This window comes from Silene latifolia, chromosome 9 (genome assembly GCF_048544455.1).
Source record: "Silene latifolia isolate original U9 population chromosome 9, ASM4854445v1, whole genome shotgun sequence".
NCBI lineage: Eukaryota > Viridiplantae > Streptophyta > Magnoliopsida > Caryophyllales > Caryophyllaceae > Silene > Silene latifolia.
The window spans coordinates 167,788,064-167,808,916 of NC_133534.1; the positions used below are offsets into that span (position 1 = coordinate 167,788,064).

At 35.4% G+C, this 20,853-nt stretch overlaps 1 protein-coding gene across 1 annotated transcript; it reads right to left on the reverse strand.

The window, feature by feature from the left end:
* Window positions 1–2,480: 2,480 nt before the first annotated feature.
* Window positions 2,481–6,090, reverse strand: LOC141601863 (uncharacterized). Its single transcript, XM_074422169.1, has 4 exons — window positions 4,829–6,090; window positions 4,227–4,644; window positions 3,016–4,076; window positions 2,481–2,730 (listed from the first exon to the last, which is right to left on the reverse strand). Exons 1-4 carry the CDS (start codon window positions 6,088–6,090, stop codon window positions 2,481–2,483), a joined length of 2,991 nt encoding a protein of 996 aa, XP_074278270.1.
* Window positions 6,091–20,853: the final 14,763 nt, after the last annotated feature.

Consider the following 20,853-nt stretch of genomic DNA (forward strand, 5'->3'; position numbering starts at 1 on the left):
AGGTAGCTCGCGCCTCTTTAGGCATGCCCTTGGCCAGCAAGCAAACCTAACCAACTTGCTACCATCCCTATTTCTCTATAAATACCCACCATCACACACCATAAAACTCACGCGAGAGTCCGCCCCCTCCTTCTCCCTTAAAATTCTAGACTCGAATTCCTAAGTCACAAAATGGACACGTGTTTTCGACCTACCGATCGTAAACACAAGCCTTACACATTTTGTTTGGTACCGTCGCCGTGCATTCGACCGACCCATTCGACCAACTCAACATTAATCAACATGTTTTAATTAACATATTTTCAAAACAAAATCCTTTTTTAAGGCACCTTTTTAAACTTCTTTGATAGCAATTAGTCACAACGAGAAAACCGTCTCTAAAGTCGTCTACTTCGCAAACATCAATACACGTAAGTTTGAGGGTATAAATATCTCATTTATTTCATGTCTTTACTATTTTTATGAGTTTATATGCATGAACAATGCATAACACGATTCAAATATAGGTTAAACAAGCCAAAACCGAGTTTTGGCCCGAGACAGAAGCCCTTTGCTATGCAAAGAGGCTCGCGCCTCTTGTGGGTTCTCAGGTTAGACTCAATCGTGTTTGTTCTCGTCTTTCCTCTTTATTTCATTTCTTATTTGCAATCGGTTTTTACCATTTCAAATGTTTCAAATCATTTTTATGACAAACCTTTTAGCCATAAATTATAATCACCCTTGGTTCCATATACCATGACGGTTTAATCCGTGACTCGGTGATATTGTTTGGTTAATTACATTTTAATGGGTATTTTAACACCCTTTTCTTTTATTTAGCATTTTTCTCATTTATTTAAATTTGTAAATATATTAGTCATAATTCATAATCATCCTTGGTTCTTTATACCATGTCGGTTTAATCCGAGTACGATGACAAACTTGACTAATTACAAAGAAATTAACTTAACATATTTAGTTCAAATCAAACATTTTACATTTTTATCTATAAACTATGCTTTTCAAACTTGCAAACCCTACAACAAATATTAATAACATAATAATAATTATCCCGAGTCATGCAAACAACATTTGCAATCATTCATCACAAATACGGTTTTAAATAACCTTTTTAACAACCTTTTAAAATGGTTTTAAACAACCTTTTTACAACCAGGAGACGCCTCTTAGTTTGGCTCATGGCTCGCGCCCCAAGGCCTCCTGTTTTCATCTTTTATAAACCTGGGCAGAGCCCCTTCACTCGCTAAAAGGCTCGCGCCCCAATGGGGCTGCTTGGCACTGTTCTGTCTCATTTTTAGTACTTATCTAGGACGATCCCGACTACAGTTAACCCGTATACATGACAGATCAGATTGACAAGTTTACGTGTTTTTTTTTGGGAAATGTAAGTGTTATATTGAAGCCCAACCAAACAAATTTGTCACTAGAGATGTGCTTCTTTAGTCTGTTACATGCTTTGTTCTAGACGTGCTAACCAGGCCTGAACTCTCCAGTCACTATGCCCTAATCTATGACACTTCAACTGCATACTAAAAAGCCCTATCACCTGCTTTAAAACAACAGCAGGGAGAGGGATAACATGATCAATACGACTCTTATTCCTAGCAAACCAGATCCCATACATAAGGCATGCCAGTCCAGCTGTAATGCACTGCTTCATAAATAGAGATCTGCACCTTTATCCTATCCACCATAGAATAATACCCTGATCAGGAATGAAGCAATCTAGCCATGCTGCCAGAAGCTGCTTGCATTTCTGACTAAAAGGGCATAGGAAGAACAAGTGATCAATGGACTCCTCTGCGGTACCACACAAAAAACAGCAATTTCCCTTTATGATATTCATCTTGATCAACCTGTCTTGGGTAAGTAGTCTGTTCTGAGCAATCAGCCAGATAAGAAAAGAATGTTTTGGGAGTAACACTCTATTCTGAATCCAAGGATACCAGGAAACATCATCAGCTTCTTCTTCCAACCAGGAGTATCCCATCTGGGTAAAATATTCCCGATCAAGACCTCTTCAAGTAGCATCAAATAGTAAAGGTTTGAATGTATTCTTAACCTGACATATACGCTTCCAGGCCCAACTAGAACAGCTGGAAGGCTCATAATCCTTCCAAATTCTATCTTTTATATAAATGGCATGCACCCACCGAACCCATAAGTGGTATGCCTTCTTTTCCACCCACCAAACATATTTAGCAATGTGAGCTAGGTTCCATGTATGCAGGTTTTTAAAGCCAAGACCCCCTTTCCTTCTTGATTTACATATCTGTTTCCAAGACACCAAATAAGGTCTTTCACTACTCTCATTCCTATACCACAAAAAAGCTCTGCAGATTGACTCAATTTTCTTCAGAACAGTCTTTGGAATAATGAATATCCTGGCCCAATAGCTATGTAAGGTACTAAGGACTGTGGAAATAAGGACTACTCTCCCAGCATAGCAGAGTTTCCTAGCCCATAACCTCTGTATCCTCTCAGTTACCCTGTCCATCAAGCACTGACAATTCCAAAATTCCCAACCTCTTAGGCATAATTTTCACCCCCAAGTACTTAAAAGGAATGGTTGCCCTTCTCATATCTAAGGCATTCTCAATAGCCTGCACAATACTTTCAGTGACACCATTACAATAAAAGTTAGATTTATCCTTGTTCATTTGAAGACCAGAAGCAAGAGAGAAGGTGCCAAAAGCTCTAAGCAGTAAAGTAACAGACTCCAAGTCCCCCCTACTAAACATTAACAGATCTTCAACAAATCATAAATGATTCATGCTGAGTCTAGCACAAAGGGGATGGAATCTGAACCCGTGAATTTTAGGAATGGCACCAAGCAGCCTACTCAAGTACTCCAAGCAAATTGTAAATAACAAAGGGGATAATGGATCCCCTTGCCTTAACCCTCTTCTACCTTTAAAGAATCCAAACACTTCACCATTCAAAGATAAAGAATAGGAGGGGGAGGACACACACTGCATAAGAAGATTGATGGTAGTGTCAGAAAATTTGAGATACCTTAACATTTCATTCAGATAACTCCATTCAATGGAGTCATACGCTTTTTGAAGATCAATGTTCATCATGAGCCTTGGAGAACAGTTTTTTCTTTTATATAACTTAATGAGGTCTTGGCATATTAAAATGTTACCCACAATATCCCTGCCTGCAATAAATGCACTCTGAGAAAGGTGGATAATGTCAGGGAGAATGCTGCTAAGTCTGGAGCACACCACTTTAGCCATACACTTGTATACTGTATTGCAGCATGCAATTGGCCTGAACTGCATGACAGTATCAGGCAGATCAACTTTAGGTAGCAAAGTAAGGATGGTATTGTTGGATTCCTTCAAAATATTCCCAGTACTTATCATGTTCCTTACTGCAGCACATACATCCTTGCCTACTATAGCCCAGGAGTCTTTAAAAAATTGACTACTATAGCCATCAGGCCCTGGAGCTTTAGTACCAGGTATAGAGAACATTACCTTCTTAATCTCATCATCAGTGACAACTTGAGTAAGTAAACTCCGGTGTTCAGCAGTCAAACATTTACCAGATTGCACAATCCCCTTGTGTACTGGATTCACCCCTTTGGAAGAGCCTAAGAGCCCACAATAATACTCCTCAAAGGCATGCTTAATCTCATGAGATTTAGAACATAAGACCCCATCCTTATCCTTAATTTGATACACTCTATTATAAGCCCTCCTTCTCTTGATACTAGCATGAAAAAAGGAGGTATTATCATCACCATTCTTTGCCCATTCCTCTTTAGCTTTCTGAGCCAGGAAAGAGTCCCTAGCATTCTTTAATTGGATGAGCTCATGGGCACACTCCTTCTCAGCATTACAGAAATCAGTATTCAAGGGATTACTCATTACCTGTTCCTGGAAATGTTTAAGGGACAGTTCAGTAACATGGGTGAGGTTCTCAATATCACTGAATTGTTCCCTGTCCAGCTCTTTTAACTTATGCTTTAAACCTTTCAATTTCTTAACAATCCTGAACATTGGGGTGCCCTGAACCTCAATATTCCACCCAGTTTGCACCACAATATGGTAGTTTGCAGCTAGAGACTACATGTTAAAGTATTTGAAGGGGGGCTTTTTCCTCACATAGGTCTCAGCCATAGAAATGATACACGGGTAGTGGTCAAACAGTCCTTCTGGGAGGAAGTGTGCAACAGAATCAGGAAAAGAAAGGAGTCAGTCATCATTGATAATAACCTTGTCTAATCTGCTATACACCTTTGTATCCGCCTCATGCTTATTGTTCCACGTGTAAAAAGAACATTTCACTTTAGGCTCAAACAGATTACAATCAGACATCATAGTCCTCATAGGAGCCATCTCAGCCCATGTAACCTCAGTCCCTCCAATTCTCTCATCCACAGACACTATGTTATTGAAATCTCCACAAACTACCCATGAGCCATCACACTGTAAAGCATAACACTTGAGTCTCTCCCAAAGGCTTTCCCTCTCCTGCAATTTATTGAAGCCATATACCATAGTGACCCAAAAGTAAACCTTATTCATTTTATCAAAAACTTTGGAGTGTATGCACTGAGCTGTAATATCCAGTACATCCACCTGATAAAGATTGGGATCCCACATCAACCAAACTCTCCCTCCCTGATGATAGCTGTTATTAGTACAGATTGACCAATCACTACAAATATTGTTCCTAACATGAGTCCACTTACTCCCCTTTATTTTTGTTTCCAAAATACCAAATAACCCTACATTATTCTGATGGATAAACCATTTTATTTCCTACTGTTTATTTAGGTTATTCATGTCACGCACATTCTAAAATCCCAGACTACCCATTCTCAGAATTTGTGGTTAAAAACCCCAATTTCTTCTTACTCTCAGTTCTTGCCTTATGCATTGAAAGGTTTAAGGCATCCATGAAGGTTATACCTCGTGGAGTAAAGAGTCTAGGATCCCCAGAATCATGTCTTAACAATCTGGTAATGAACCTCCTAGGCAGAGATTCCTCATTCACCACCTTGCCCTGGCCAATTTCAGGAGTGACTGTTGGTGCAATGGGCTCCATGACAGGAGTGACCATTGACGTTTCAGGAGTCCTAGGCTTAGCAGCAGGTCTTGCAATGGGTGTTTGGGGTTTCTGCGCTAGTTGGACACCAGCTACATGTTTAACCTTTGGCCTCCACACCTTCTGCACTTTCTTAACCTCATTCCTACATTGATCAGTGACATGCCCAAGTCCTTTACATTTGGCACATGAAAGGGGTAACCAGTCATACACCACTTTAATCTTCTGGGTCTTCCCCATCTCATCCTCAAAGATTAGTTCAGTTGGGAATTCCTGTCCTATTTTAACCTCCACCAGAAGTCTAGCATACCCAAGGAATGCTCGGTTAGCAGTGGCCTCATCACAACGCAGAAACTTCCCAACTAAACCACAAATTTTAGTTAAACATCCTGGACCCCAGAACTTAATATCAAGGCCATATAATTTCATCCATATTGGAATCAATTGGACATCATGTTTTATCAGCTCAACTTCAGGAGTCCACTCTTTGACTATCACTGGTTTACTATCAAACATAAGGTGCCCATTCCTAACAACTTCCATCTGTTTTTCTTTTGATTTAAAGCGAACCAAAAAAATACCATTCGGAAGGAAAATGCGGTGAACACCATAAGACTGCCATACTCTTTTAACAAAACCAGTAATCACACTACTCGGAGGTTTCGCACCCAGGATGTAACAGAAAACAGCAGAAGACCAGTAGCTAATCTCACCTGCAACATCTTCACTGGATAATTTGAGACGCGGTACCGGCTGCTTGTCAACATCCTCAGTGACGTCCTCCTCCTCCTGTTCTTCCTCCAAAATCACGTCCAGCTCCACCGTAGCTAAAGGAGAGAACGTTTGATTGTGAGTAGGAACAGGTGATTGCCTCTTAGTTTTACTGGTACTAGCGGAATTTAAATCAACATGTTTTTTGGATTTTGATTTTGATGAAACTAACGGTGAATTTGATTGAATTAAAGGTGTTTTTGATTTAGAGATGTTAATTGAAGTATTAGATTTATTAGGGTTCTTAATCCCAGCCATTGCTTTAATTAAATCCCCCTTTTTTTTATTATTGAGGGTTTTCTCTCTCTAGAATCTCTCTCCTCTCCCGGGATTTCTACTCTTTTAGTACTTGCACCTTAGTTTATGTGTTTTTACACTTTGTCATTTGACACTCTTTTTCAAATAATGGATCGTGTTAAGCATCATAATCCGAATTTGGTAAATGGATGTTTAATTTCCATTTTCACATGCAAACCAATCTAAATCCAACTTTGACACCAATTTCTTGGTACATGCATAAACAACCGACTTAGGAAATTCTCACATATTAGGTTAAAACTTTTGGATGTGCATTCATGCATTTACACCGTTTTATCAACTTTTGCACTTAAACAACCACGATCGATCAGTAGAGGCCGCTAACGCGGGCGGGATTGGGTGTCCGATTAAAGGGCTTCCCAATACGTACCCTCACCCCTTACTCAGAACCTTTAGATAATGGATGGCCTTATCCAGGGCGTACGAGAGCCATTTTAGGCATAGAATGCTAAAAGGGTGACGAGTCCTTATCTTTAGTACCTATGTCAAACACCGCTTTTTGCCTTGATTGACCTAGGTATAAAGTGGATTCGAATGGGCTCCAAGCATCCCACAAATGCTTGGTGGAGACTCCGAACATCTCAACATCGTTTCAAGACCTTTGCCGAGATAAAACCGACCGATCTAAAACGATTTGGTCGAAAGCATTTTTACGTCACCGAGCATGGCTTTCAAAAGACCGCTGCATGTCCACAATTTGGCTTGGCGTGCAGGTGGCCCGTGACCACAGATTGGTAGGTGGCCCAAATCCACAAACCGGCCTGTGGCCCATGTCCACAACGATGATTTGACTTTTTGGAGAAGATCCACCATATCATCTCCAACAATCATAGGTTCCATGGTGGGTGTGAAATGGTCTTCATAGGCAATAGGGGGGAGATATTCATTATCTTCATGATATGATACCTCAAATTTCTCAAGGACGGGCTCCTCTAGTAAGGTGATTTCACAAGTCCATTCTTCTTCCCTATTCCAAAGGTCCTTGCAAAACACATATTCTTCATAAGCTTCTTTCACGATCTTGTCATCATGGCTATCTTCATATGAATCATAAATGGGGGCTTCATCTTTCTTCAATAGTTTATCCTCCACCATCTCAATATTCACATCAAAGGACACACCCTCATACTCACAAAGGCTAAGAGTATTTGGCGTACTCAACCTCATGTCTTCTTCATCAAACACCACACTTTCGTACTCACAAGAGCTCAAGGAGATTGGCTCTTCCCACTTCTCATCTTCCACATCAAAGGTTACTCCTTCAAACTCGCATTCATGATCAATGTCTAAATAATGGTGGGGAGTACTTATTTGGGATTCCTTCATTTGGGCAATTTGAATTGCCAACTCCTCACCTTGGGTAACAATGCCTTGAAGAACGTTGTCCCTATTTTGGGTCTCCTCTAGCACTTGTTTGAAGAAGTTTTGTTGATCTCCCATCATTTGGAGGACCATACTTTGAATGTCAAATTCATGCTCAATTTCTTGTTATGGGTGTGTGTGAAAGTGGTTGTATTGTGGCATTTGAAATTCATTGTGAAGTGGGTATTGGGAGGGTGGTTGTTGTGCATATTGGATGTGGTGATTTTGGTGGGGAAAGTTTGGGTAGTAGCTAGGATTTTCATTGTATGAGTAGTAGGGTAGGTTTGTGTTGACTTGCTCCTCAAACTCCCCATACCCATTGTAGTCATACTCAAAAAATCTACCACATACTCCATGTGTGAAGTCTTGAGCCATCATAGCTAAGAGAAGGAAACAACCACAAGCATGGAAACTACAATAAAATGGTATGAACGAACCTTGAGTAACAAGTTCCTCAAGGTTAAAGCACAATTAAAATAGACAAACAAGTAAGAACTTAATCACATAACACCATCCCCGGCAACGGCGTTTTGGTGTAGAGCGAGTCGTTGTTCACTCCATCAATCAAACTCATTTATATTTCTCAACAAACAACTAGTTAGTGGTTAAGTCGAGTTTGATCCATGGGACGGTGTGCTTTGGTTCTAAGTCTACCTATCTTAATTTATGCTAGTGTCACAATTGATTTGGGTTGGGGTTGGTGAGTCTAAACTAATAGAAGTAATAAAGTAAAACAAGCAATAAAAGGAAGGATGAAAATAAATGACTAAAAGTGCAAGGATATCATGGGTTCATAGGGGATTCATGGGAGTTGATCATACAAAAATGTTCTCAATTATATAGCAAGCACTTATTGTTCTGATGGGATCGAGTTAGTGTATATCTTACAATCCCTAAGAAGGTTTGGGTCCCAGAGCCAAATCGATTAGATTGTACAACACCTACAAGTCGACTTAATCCTTCCTATTCAACTATATGCATGGTCTAATGAGGCTCGAGTTGGTTTATATGCTTACAAGCCTCATTTAATAGAAGGGTGATGGATCAAAAAATGCAAGGATTCATAAGCTCGCATTTCATCGAACATAACATGTGCATAAGTTGAAATCACATCAAGCAAGCAAATTAATTATGAAAACATATTAGATTAAGCATGAATCATTCCCCATGTTTGTGTTGGAAAATGTGTCCTCAACAATAGTGCGATCACATGATTTAACATCATAATTAAATCTCATATTAAGTATACGAAAGGGATGATTCTTTATATAGTCAACTGATCATCATTAATCGGTAATGATTGGCTAACTAGAGTTTGGCATTACTGTCGTGTGACGGTGGTGGTCAGTTGATTCCTTTAGGTCACACCTATAGGATGAGGCCCAAATAGATATTTAATTAATTGTATGCGATACAGATTAATTAATTCCTTAATTATGGGAGTGTAAGGGATGATTCTTTATATAGTCAACTGATCATCATTAATCGGTAATGATTGGCTAACTAGAGTTTGACATTACTGTCGTGTGACGGTGGTGGTCAGTTGATCCCTTTAGGTCACACCTATAGGATGAGGCCCAAATAGATATTTAATTAATTGTATGCGATACAGATTAATTAATTCCTTAATTATGGGAGTGTAATTTTGCGTCTTATTGTAATGTGATTAAATAAGATTTAATTTAGTATTTAAGTGTTAAATTGCTAAATTAGTTGAGGTTTTATATAAGTTTTGCGGTAGATGTAATTGGTTATTAAAAGTTACAAGAAGTTGTAATTTTAAGTAACTAGCAATTAAAGAACCCATTATATATTGATATAATGGTAGTATACTACTCAAAAGTGGAGTGTATATTATATTATTAATTGTAATATTTAAGTGTTAAATGATTACATTAATAATTAATTATTTAAGATAGTTAAACATACGACTTATAAGCATTTGTGGTACAAATGACAAAAGACAAAAATGGACCAAAATGTCTCCATTATTTCGGCCAAAAGAAAGAGCAAAAGATGCTCATTTGTCTTTTGTTGTTTTGATTAAAGTGTGATTGTGACACAACACATAAGCTTTAATCATGCCTATTCTTACACTACTCTATCTACACTATACAAATGAGTAAAAACAAAAGGAAAAATATTCCCCCTATGAATGGAGCCACCGGTTTTGTGCTCTTTATATGAGCACTTGTTGCTCATTTTTCCCTACTCTTGTTTTTGCTTGTTTTTACTTCGTCTTTCCTCACATGCAAAGTCATAAAAACTCTCTAAAATACTAATACTCTCCACTATTACTAGAGGTAGTAATACTAGAAATATTAGTAACATTAAGGTAACATTTCTACTACATATCTAGTTAATATTAGTAGGAATTTTTGGGTTAAATCTTGGGTGCAACTTATTGGAGTGTCTTCTATACTTGGAGTGTTAGGAGGATCATCCATCACATTAAGCTCAAGAACAAGTGAAGGAAGGTGACCTTACTTGTGCCCATATTTTCGAACCAAGCATCAATGTAAGAGACATTGTTTTTCTTATAAATCTATCATTTTGTTATGCATGCACTAGATCTAAAGAACAAATAATTAACAAGTTAATTAGTTCACTATTAGAGGAGTCTAATAATAGGTATATGAATCTAACAAGTGGTATCGGAGCATAAGGATGTTGCATGCATAATCGGTTATTGTTTTTCCGAGTTAAAAAGTTAACATATAAAACTAAAAATTTGTGATTTATAAGTATAAGCCACGAAATCATCATGCATGTTATATATTCTGGTCCTAAAATATTTTTAGGTCATTTTTATGATTTATGGAAATTTATTGCTCATTTTAAGGATTTTTGGTCATTTTATTACATTTTTATGACTAAAATGGGAAATAAAATGCTAAAAATAGTTAAACTAAGTTTCTGACCTTGAAAATTTTATATGACCTCACATGCATATTTTACAAGTTGTGTGTAAAATCTCGTATTAATTGGATTAATATTGCATGATTTATGATTTTTATGAGATAAAAATGGATTAAAAGAGGTTAAATGGTTAAAAATAGTTATACTTCGAATTGGGCCATGGAATTTTAATATGTTGTCACATGCATAATTTACATAGTGTATGTAAATTTCGAGTTAAATTATTTCATTTAGCATGATTTATGAATTTTTAGAGTAAAAATGGCATAAATAGTGACTATTTTAGCATAAATAGCTAAAATGATTTGCATGGCATGAGAAAATTATTTTAGGTTGCATAAATATCCCACTTATCAGATCCAAAGTTGTAAAATTAATGGGAATATTTTTGGATACTTTAGATGTTTTATGAGATAAAACCGATAAATTGCAACTATATTTTCTCAAAATTAATTCGAAAATTTTAGCCATGATTTTTGATATTATGAGTGTCATGGAATTATTCCAGAATGTTCAAAAATTTAAAATTAAAATTTTGAAATTTTTATAATTTAATTTGGATTTATTTCATAAATAATATGATTTTAAGGTAAAAAATGAGCATAAAATTAAATCAAGTTGAATTATTGTCAAAAATTGAGTGATGACTAATTTTTGAGTCCTAAAAGGTGTTAGGATAATTAACTTGAGCTTAGATGTGATTTAAGTGTTAATTAGTGATTTTAAAAGGTAATTATCACGCATTTCCATAAAACCGGGTTATATATACGACATAAGATAAATAGGGCCATTTGGCACATCATTTGGCATGATAGATACATATTATAATGCTGCATATTTCATTTGTTGAATGTTTTTTATTTATATAATTTTGAATTATGTAATTTTATCTTAGTATGACCTTAGTTTTAATCGATATTACCCGTAATGAAAGTGAATATTGATTCGGTTGTAATTTAATGTGATCGCGCATCACTTTTATTTTTATTAGTTTTTCCATTTTACAAATGTGTATTAGGAATAGCTTTGTATTTTTATTATTATTTGTAATTATAGAGTATCTTCAAAGACGGTGCCATTTGGAAAGGTGATCCGACAAAGACGGAGTTCTTGGAAGGCGCAGCACTTGAAGATTCAAGGGACCAAAGGAGTTGGTTTCCGAATATGTAATAGATTATTAGATTTTCTATTTTAGGAAGGCCATACTAGAAATTTTTATTTATTGCTTTGCATTTCTTTTAATATGTTACATGCATTGCCAAATCGCCATAACAACACATGCATTTCATATCGAGTCATCGACCGTGTCAATTATAATTATCGTAGTTCACCGCTTTAGTTCACTTAAAACGTGATAGATAATAAATTGACAAGACCTCTCACATATAATAATTGAGAAATAGCCTTACCAAATAGTAGAAACCATGAATCCCAATTTTATAAGGGAGTTGAGCCGGCTTTACCGTAATACAAACCTTGTTACGTTGGGTAAATGGGTAATAAAATGTTATTACATCGAAATTTGGATTGAGCTCAACGGAAGTATTCGTGACCGTAGTCGCATGTGTTCCGGGCTAAAGATGAAAGTTAGAGTAATTTTTATCGACCGAGAATTCTAAAAGTAGAATCGATTAAGAGGTTAATCCACCGAGTTATATTAATAAGGGATGACTCGGCTTACCGTACCCGTATTAATATGAATTTGGATCTCGGAATCATTTATATTAGTTGGGTGGAGGTCACTATATAAATGCAATACTTGTTTACAAGTATTATTAAAACGATAGATGTTTATTAATTCCTTCACTTCTTATTTTTGTAGTTAAAATCGTTTTTACAATTGCAATGGCAACTCCAAATTCATCTAATAATCATACACTGATCACCATTAATTCATGGCTCCAATCATTCAATGAAAAATGCTTCTCGTATATTAATGACCCGATTAGAATACTACACTTTATCATTGGTGAAGATGAGAATCTTTGTCTTTTTACTACTTCTACACCTCCCACTCCCATACTCATGCCCACCTCTTAGGTAAGAGGATCATATGAGGAGAATCTCACAAATTCCAAGATATCCTTTTTTGATGAAATAAGGAGAAATATCAAATTAAGTGGGAGTTCTAGCAAGAGTGTCCTTGCAACTAAAAGAAGTATTGGTATTAATAAGGAAAGGCAAAGATGGGTGAGAAACCCAAATCCGATTGTGAATTGGAAGTTGATAGTGAGACTACCACAAAACCAAGAAGGGTGCCCTATCCTACCATGAATGTCATTATTGTAATGTCATGGGCCATTGGAAGCGTAATTGCCCCAAGTATTTGGGAGATATCAAAGTTGGACTTATTACTCCAAGTGGGACTTGGAAATGTGGAAAAGCTAAACAAGAGTGATATGAATCTCCGAGAAGGAAATGGAGCTAGGGTAGCCGCCACTTCAAGAGGGACATATGTACTTGTTTTAGCTAATAACATTGAGTTGTAATTTACATAATTGTTATTATGAACCCACTTAGTCTAAAACATTATTTCCATTTCTATGTTAGACATGAAAGGATTTATTTTATTGAAAATAGACATGGCTGTGAGCCATGTCATTTATCTTAAGATATACTTGTTTTAGACACTTCCAACTCAAGCAAAGATATCTTCATAATACGATTCAAAAGACTCAAACAAAGTAATTAAAATGATTTATGCATTTGGCCTTTTTCGATTAGGTTACATAAATGAGAAACGCATTAAAAGGCTAGTGATGACTAGATTTTGAACAATTTGATTTATCAATCATATGGAATATGTGAATCTTGTCTCCTTTGCAAAATGATCGTACTCCCTTTAGTGGTAAAGAGACACGACCAAATGATTTGTTAGGACTAATACATGCCGATGTATGTGGTCATACGAGCATCACTGCAAGGAGAGGTTATGACTACTTCATCACTTTTACCAATGATTTAAGTAAATAAGGGTATATTTATTTAATCAACTATAAAGTGAAGCATTTAAGAGATTTGAGAAATTTCTAAATGATGTAGAGAACCAATTGAACAAAGTTCTAAAGCATTACGATCCGATCGTACTGGCAAAGATCTAAGTAATAGATTTGATTTATTAAAGATGGATTATGACCTTGTGTCACTACTCATAAGATCATTCTAATATGAGTCAGATTGAGTTCTTGAACTCACTTTTGGGGATTTTTATTTTAATCTGGAAGGTCAACCTGGAGATACCTAGAATAGAGAGTCTATTTAACAGTTGACATGGATAAGACTCGTATATAATGTCTGCGGTAAAAGAGCTAGTCTTTTATGAGCTAATTCGTCAGTCTAGAGGAGCTCCTAGTACTCCACTATATATATGTGTGTCTCACAAAGCTATCTCTTTAGAAGATAGAGTTATTTCTAAGAGATAGAGTGGGAGTAGATGAGATCGTCACAAACATGTCTTATAGTTAATGTGTTACTTTGTGAAAGTAATGGAACTATAATCCATAAAGATAGAGTGGGAGTATAGCTCAGTGAGAGTTTAACACACATGTCTTATTGTTAAAATATTGCTTTGCGAAAGTAATGGTATTGTCCTAAATCGACTTTGTTACATACGAGCCATAGCATTACAATCTGAAAATAGTTACTCAAGAGTAGATTTACATAAAGGCGAGGGTCTCCTTAAAGTGAATAGAGCTTTAGAGTGCTTAAAAGCATAGATTAACATAAAAATGTTGATCAAGATTAATTATGTTAGGAATTGCCGTATTTCATTTGATGATGAATGGCAAATGAAATTTATATTCGCTTTTCTAAAATGGGAATTTAAAGAAGGAAGTGTTTGAAACACAAAACCTTAGATGAAGATCTAAGAATCCTAACATATTATGCGTAGCTATCTTAAGTGATCACAAGATGGTCTTAAGCTAGCATTATAGGATTATACTTTTCGTTCATGTGATAATAAGGAATTGTTTCATTCACATGATTGAAGAATCATGATTATACATGAAGTTAAATGGGAGCCGAAATCATTTCTCCATGTCTTATATGTTGATGACATATTACTTATTGAGAATAATGTACCAATGCTCTCTTCTGTAAAAGAGTGATTGGAGACTTGGAAAGGGATGCAAAATATTCTAGATTTTTGAATCTATGAGAGAGAATATTGGCATAGTGTTGAGAATCTTATGAGGATAAGATCTTTCGTATCTGTTGTAACATCAACAAGGTTGAATGGCTTATTCATGATGATGAAAGTGGAATTACTATGATGGAATCATAGTCGTTCACTAAACCTATTAAGTTGTTGATTACATGAAATCGATTGCCAATGTTTCCGCCATTAGAACGATCATATATGCCAACAGACGCACGTGCTGTGATGAACCATATGCTAGGAGCATAATGAGTCAATAACAAGTTAATTCATAAGATGGTCTTGTGAAAGCCTTAAAGAACAATTGAAAACTTGTTCATATGTTTGGATGATAAACTAAGTTAGGTGTTGAAGGGTTGCACAAAATTTAGTTTCCAAACTTAAAGGGATTTGTTGAAATCCTAGGATGACTTATTAACTAAGGAGTAAGAAACTAGAAAAGTGTCTTAGTTTCACGCATTGCAAATTCTACAAAAGGAATCTAAGTAAATTGTGATAAAATGATCAATGTAGGGATTAAGGGTGAATTCTTCTACAAATGACTTTATCACATGTTATGCGATAACAGTGGGAGCATCTTTCAAATTAAAGAGCCCAAGTCTAGTAAGACGACTAGACAAATGCTTAGAGAAAAATTCAAGTTATTAGAGATAACATTGAATTGAAGGAAATAGCAATTGATAAAGTTGGAATATATGGATATAGGGTATATCCGTTTTGCCAAGCTTTTATTGCATTTTAACTAGTGTTAATATTACACTAAAGATTATAGGATATGAAGTAGTAATAGTGTATTGACTATTCATATGTGATAATCGCATTCATCGTTTGAGTTTCATTAAACTCAACCGCTACCTTGTCGTATCCAAATGGGTTGTAGAGACAAATTGAACCCCATTAAAGTGAACTGGATTGACATGGTATTCGCCCCTAGTTACTTATATGAGGTGACGTCTCGAAGTGACTAGAGTGTGATGCGATTGATGGCAAGTTCAAGTGCCATAGAGTCATACGGGATGACTAGTCGATCACATAGGCAGACTGTATGGGACACTCTGTCGGGCAGTGACCGCTTATAGAGTTCTGATAATTCATAAAGCCTGGTCGTGGCAAGAGTTACTATAGTATTCTTATGAGTCAATTTTTTGACTAGAGACTATTCGCCCAAGTTGGCACAAATTTCTGATTAGCTTTGATTTATACTCTACGACTTCGTAAATGAGGTCAAACTGGGTATATTTTGGGTTATGATGAACTGTGGCTGAACAAAGCGAATAGTGCAATAGTAATTGTCCACCCCTTGTCAGGATTGTTTGAAATCTTAAGGCCACTCGAGGAGTAGTTAACTGGAAATGCGTGGCCACACTCGGAAGGTATTTATGGTAGATAATTCCGGTCAGACAGTTACTCTCCAGATCGAGGAAACCACTCAAGATATGATCAAATGTAAGTACGACCTGCAAGACACCTTGCATTGAGTGGGAGTTGTAATAGGACAAGAGAATTGGTGACGCACACTTGTCTCGGACAAGTGAGAGATTGTTGGAAAATGTGTCCTCAACAATAGTGCGATCACATGATTTAACATCATAATTAAATCTCATATTAAGAATACGAAAGGGATGATTCTTTATATAGTCAACTGATCATCATTAATCGGTAATGATTGGCTAACTAGAGTTTGACATTACTGTCGTGTGACGGTGGTGGTCAGTTGATCCATTTAGGTCACACCTATAGGATGAGGCCCAAATAGATATTTAATTAATTATATGCGATATAGATTAATTAATTCCTTAATTATGGGAGTGTAATTTTGCGTCTTATTATAATGTGATTAAATAAGATTTAATTTAGTATTTAAGTGTTAAATTGCTAAATTAGTTGAGGTTTTATATAAGTTTTGAGGTAGATGTAATTGGTTATTTAAAGTTACAAGAAGTTATAATTTTAACTAACTAGCAATTAAAGGACCCATTATATATTGATATAATGGTAGTATACTACTCAAAAGTGGAGTGTATATTATATTATTAATTGTAATATTTAAGTGTTAAATGATTACATTAATAATTAATTATGTAAGATAGTTAAACATATGACTTATAAGCATTTGTGGGACAAATGACATAAGGCAAAAATGGACCAAAATGTCTCCATTATTTCGGCCAAAAGAAAGAGCAAAAGATGCTCATTTGTCTTTTGTTATTTTGATTAAAGTGTGATTGTGACACAACACATAAGCTTTAATCATGCCTATTCTTACACTACTCTACCTACACTATACAAATGAGTAAAAACAAAAGGAAAAAATATTCCCCTTATGAATGGAGACACCGGTTTTGTGCTCTTTATATGAGCACTTGTTGCTCATTTTTCCCTACTCTTGTTTTTGCTTGTTTTTACTTCATCTTTCCTCACTTGCAAAGTCATAAAAACTCTCTAAAATACTAATACTCTCCAACTATTACTAGAGGTAGTAATACTAGAAATATTAGTAACATTAAGGTAACATTTTTACTACATATCTAGTTAATATTAGTAGGAATTTTTGGGTTAAATCTTGGGTACAACTTATTGGAGTGTCTTCTATACTTGGAGTCTTAGGAGGATCATCCATCATATTAAGCTTAAGAACAAGTGAAGGAAGGTGACCTTACTTGTGCCCATATTTTCGAACCAAGCATCAATGTAAGAGACATTGTTTTTCTTATAAATCTATCATTTTGTTATGCATGCACTAGATCTAAAGAACAAATAATTAACAAGTTAATTAGTTCACTATTAGAGGAGTCTAATAATAGGTATATGAACCTAACAGTTTGTTTCCTCTAATTCCCCATTAACCCTAGCTAAGGAAACTACTCACTCATAATCAAGTTTTGCATGCTAATAAGGTTGTCAATCATACTAACAAGGCAAAACATGATGAATAAATGATGTGATTAACAATAATTAAGTAAGGATAAAAGAGATTATACCTACTTGAGATGATCCAAATAATAAAGCAAAGAATAATAGAAGAAAACTTGATTGATTAATGAAGAATTGTCAATTCTCTAATAATAACCCAACAATCTTCAATTACCCAATAATGATAAACTTGAACAATAATTAAGGAAAGATTAATGAGGAATGATTGAGATTCATCTATTCTAATCTACTCCTAATCTAATCTAAGGAAGGTTTTTCTCCTCTAAGGGGGCTCTTCTCTTGATTATTACAAATGGAGTATATATAGTAATACATCATTAGGTTAAGCAAGGGTGGATTAGTAAATAACAATGCTAAGTTTTAAATAGGGAACTGCAAGTCCCGAGGGAGATGCGCAGTTTGGACTGCTACTCCTAACCGGATCCACCTGTCTTGGCTTGAGGCACGGTTGATTCTGCAAAGGGATCCGCTCGTATTGCAAGGAAGACGCCCGGATCAAAGCTCCCAGATCCGCTCGTCTCGTGCTCGGGCCGCTCGGGTCTGGACAAGGCAATCCGCCCGTCTTGTGCTTAGGATGCACGGATCTTGGCACAGTTTTCCACCCTCTCGCTTTAGAAGCCTACGATCTACGTATACTCTTTATTCCTACTTCATTCGTCATTTTTCTTGCCTCCTCTTCATACTAGTCCATCTGAGATTGTCAACAAGCTTCCGAATATGCGCAAGAGACGGGAATTCCGCCTCATTATCTCCTTTCCTATAAAACATATAAAATGCACTAGGAAAACAAAATAGGAAGGAATTGACGGATAAAATGGCCATGAAAAGCTATATTAGTATGCAAAATAGGTTCAATTAGGGGACTAAATGTATGCAATTAAGAGTCACATCAACAAATCAATACTTAAATCAAATTTACGCCCAAGTTAATTATTCTAACCTTCTTAGGACTCAAAAATTAGTCTTCACTAAACATTTGACTATAATTCAACTTGGATTTGTATTATTGCTTATTTAAACTTCTTTTAACCATAATAATTATGAAATAATTCCCAATAAATCATAAAAAATTGAAAAATTTCGAAATCACAATTTTGTAAATTCTGGAACATTACCAAGATTCCAAAAACTCAATAAAATTTCCCCACAAAATATTTATAATTTACTTCATTAAAAAAAATCGTGTAAATCATAACTTTTACCATTTAATTCCAAATTAAACATAAAAATTATGAAAAAATCAAAATCAAAATTTTGAACATTCATAAATAATTTCCAGAACCTGGAAATGGAAAATTTCAACCAAAAATTTCGAATCAATTTTTATGACTAATAAAGTTGTCCTTTTATCGATTTTATCACATAAAAAACAATAAACGTGCCAAATGTAACACCCCGTATTTTATTAAGTTGGATAAAATTCTTTTAATTGCTATTTTGAATTTAATTACATCATTTAACGATTTATATATATATGCTTAGCTAAATAATTAATTTCATCATAATTCGATACGTTAATTTTAATAATCATTAATAAGTTTATTTAAAGTTAGTTCGAGTTTATTGAAGTTAGTTCGAGTTTATTTATTTAATAATTTCCGATCCTTTTACGAGTCCTTTATGAAAGTCGGCCCTTAGTGGATTCAAAACGGATTTAGGAAAAGTCATCCAATTAGCTATTTTGAGTTATTTTGCTAAATTATCAAATTTCGTTAAACTCCGCTAATTTAGTAAAAATCGTTAATAACTCCGATTCGAATCGATTTCTTATTATTTCCGTTAACTATCTGAGTTTATTTTATTTTTTCATTCTTTAAACTTATTTATTATTGATTCCGTTTCATTTATGAGACTCTTTCTTAAACCGGTTAAATTTAACTCGAAACGGTTTTAATAACTATCGAAGTTTCTTAACGACGAAGAAACGTACGTATAATAAATAGCAGTGGTGGCAAGCCACGCCTCATTTTTGATTTCCCACGTCTCTTTCTTCTTTTCCTCTTCTTCGCCCTTCTTTTTCCTTCTGTCTGTTACTTCTTCAATTTTTGTCTATAATCCGTCCTGGTGCTCCGTTTGTCATCCGTTTTCAACAGTTTTCATTCCACAGTGGTCCTCTTATCGTTTCCGTCAATCCGTTGTAAGTAAAATTCATTTTCGTCATGTATTTTTACAAACCCATTTATATTTTCAGCTTTATTTATTATAAGACGGTTGTATGTACTAAAATAGACGATGCGGTAGAAGATTAAAAATGTAACGATAACGGATTACTCGATATTACTTGTAAAATATGTTTATTTCGAATGCTGGTTAGTCTGTTTTATAATTGAGACGGTGTATAATTATATATAGGGATCCTTATGGATGTTAATTAGTCAGTTGTATAGTTGAGATGGTGTATACTGATATGTGGAGATGATTGAGACGGTGTATACTGACCTGTAGGGATCATTTGGGATGCTAGCTAGTAAGTGGTATATTTGAGACGGTGTATACTGACCTGTAAGGATCATTTGGGATGCTAGCTAGTAAGTGGTATATTTGAGACGGTGTATACTGACATGTAGGGATTGTTTTGGGATGCTATTTGGGATAAAGATGATTGTGTTAGAATAATAAAAGGAATTACGGATGGTTGCCATGTTAAGTGTAACTAATTTATAAATGGAAGAGGAGGTGGGATATGTGAGACGAAAGAGATCATGATGGATATATAAGCTTTATACGTTGAATTGCAGAGAGATATTCATAGCCCTTGTACCGTCAGTTGATTAATGGCTTTGAGGTTCAGATTTGGACTATGGATTTGGGGTATTGTATATTAATTTGTGTTCCTGGCCGTGGCCTAGGCAGTGGCCTAGCTAAGTCACGAGTTTGAGGCCATGTGTAGTTGGTGGTTAGGCCGAGTTTGAGGTTGTCATAATAACTTTTGAGCCGTGTCTATAATTTGTTTTGACGCTAGTTTGGTTTATTTAAAATATAATTAAATTAATTTCCGTCTCATATTTTATATAACGATAATTCGTTAATATCGTCCTTTCACATAATTATTTTAGGTGACTCATATGTGGTTGAAGATGAAGAGTAATTTTGGGTTTTAGAAGCTTTCTCAAGTTATTACTTGTCTCTTTGCTAGCGTAAGGTAACTATTCCGAGTTACTCGACGAATTAATGACACATTAGTAGTTGATGTTGTGTTTGTTGTTTGTTAAGTGTTTAGGTGATTGATAATGTGTTACTTTCGTTTTTCACATGATAGAAATTGGAAATAGCATGAGAATAATATTGCGATAAATTTTGTGATTTGGGCCAAAGTAGGCCAAGACTCT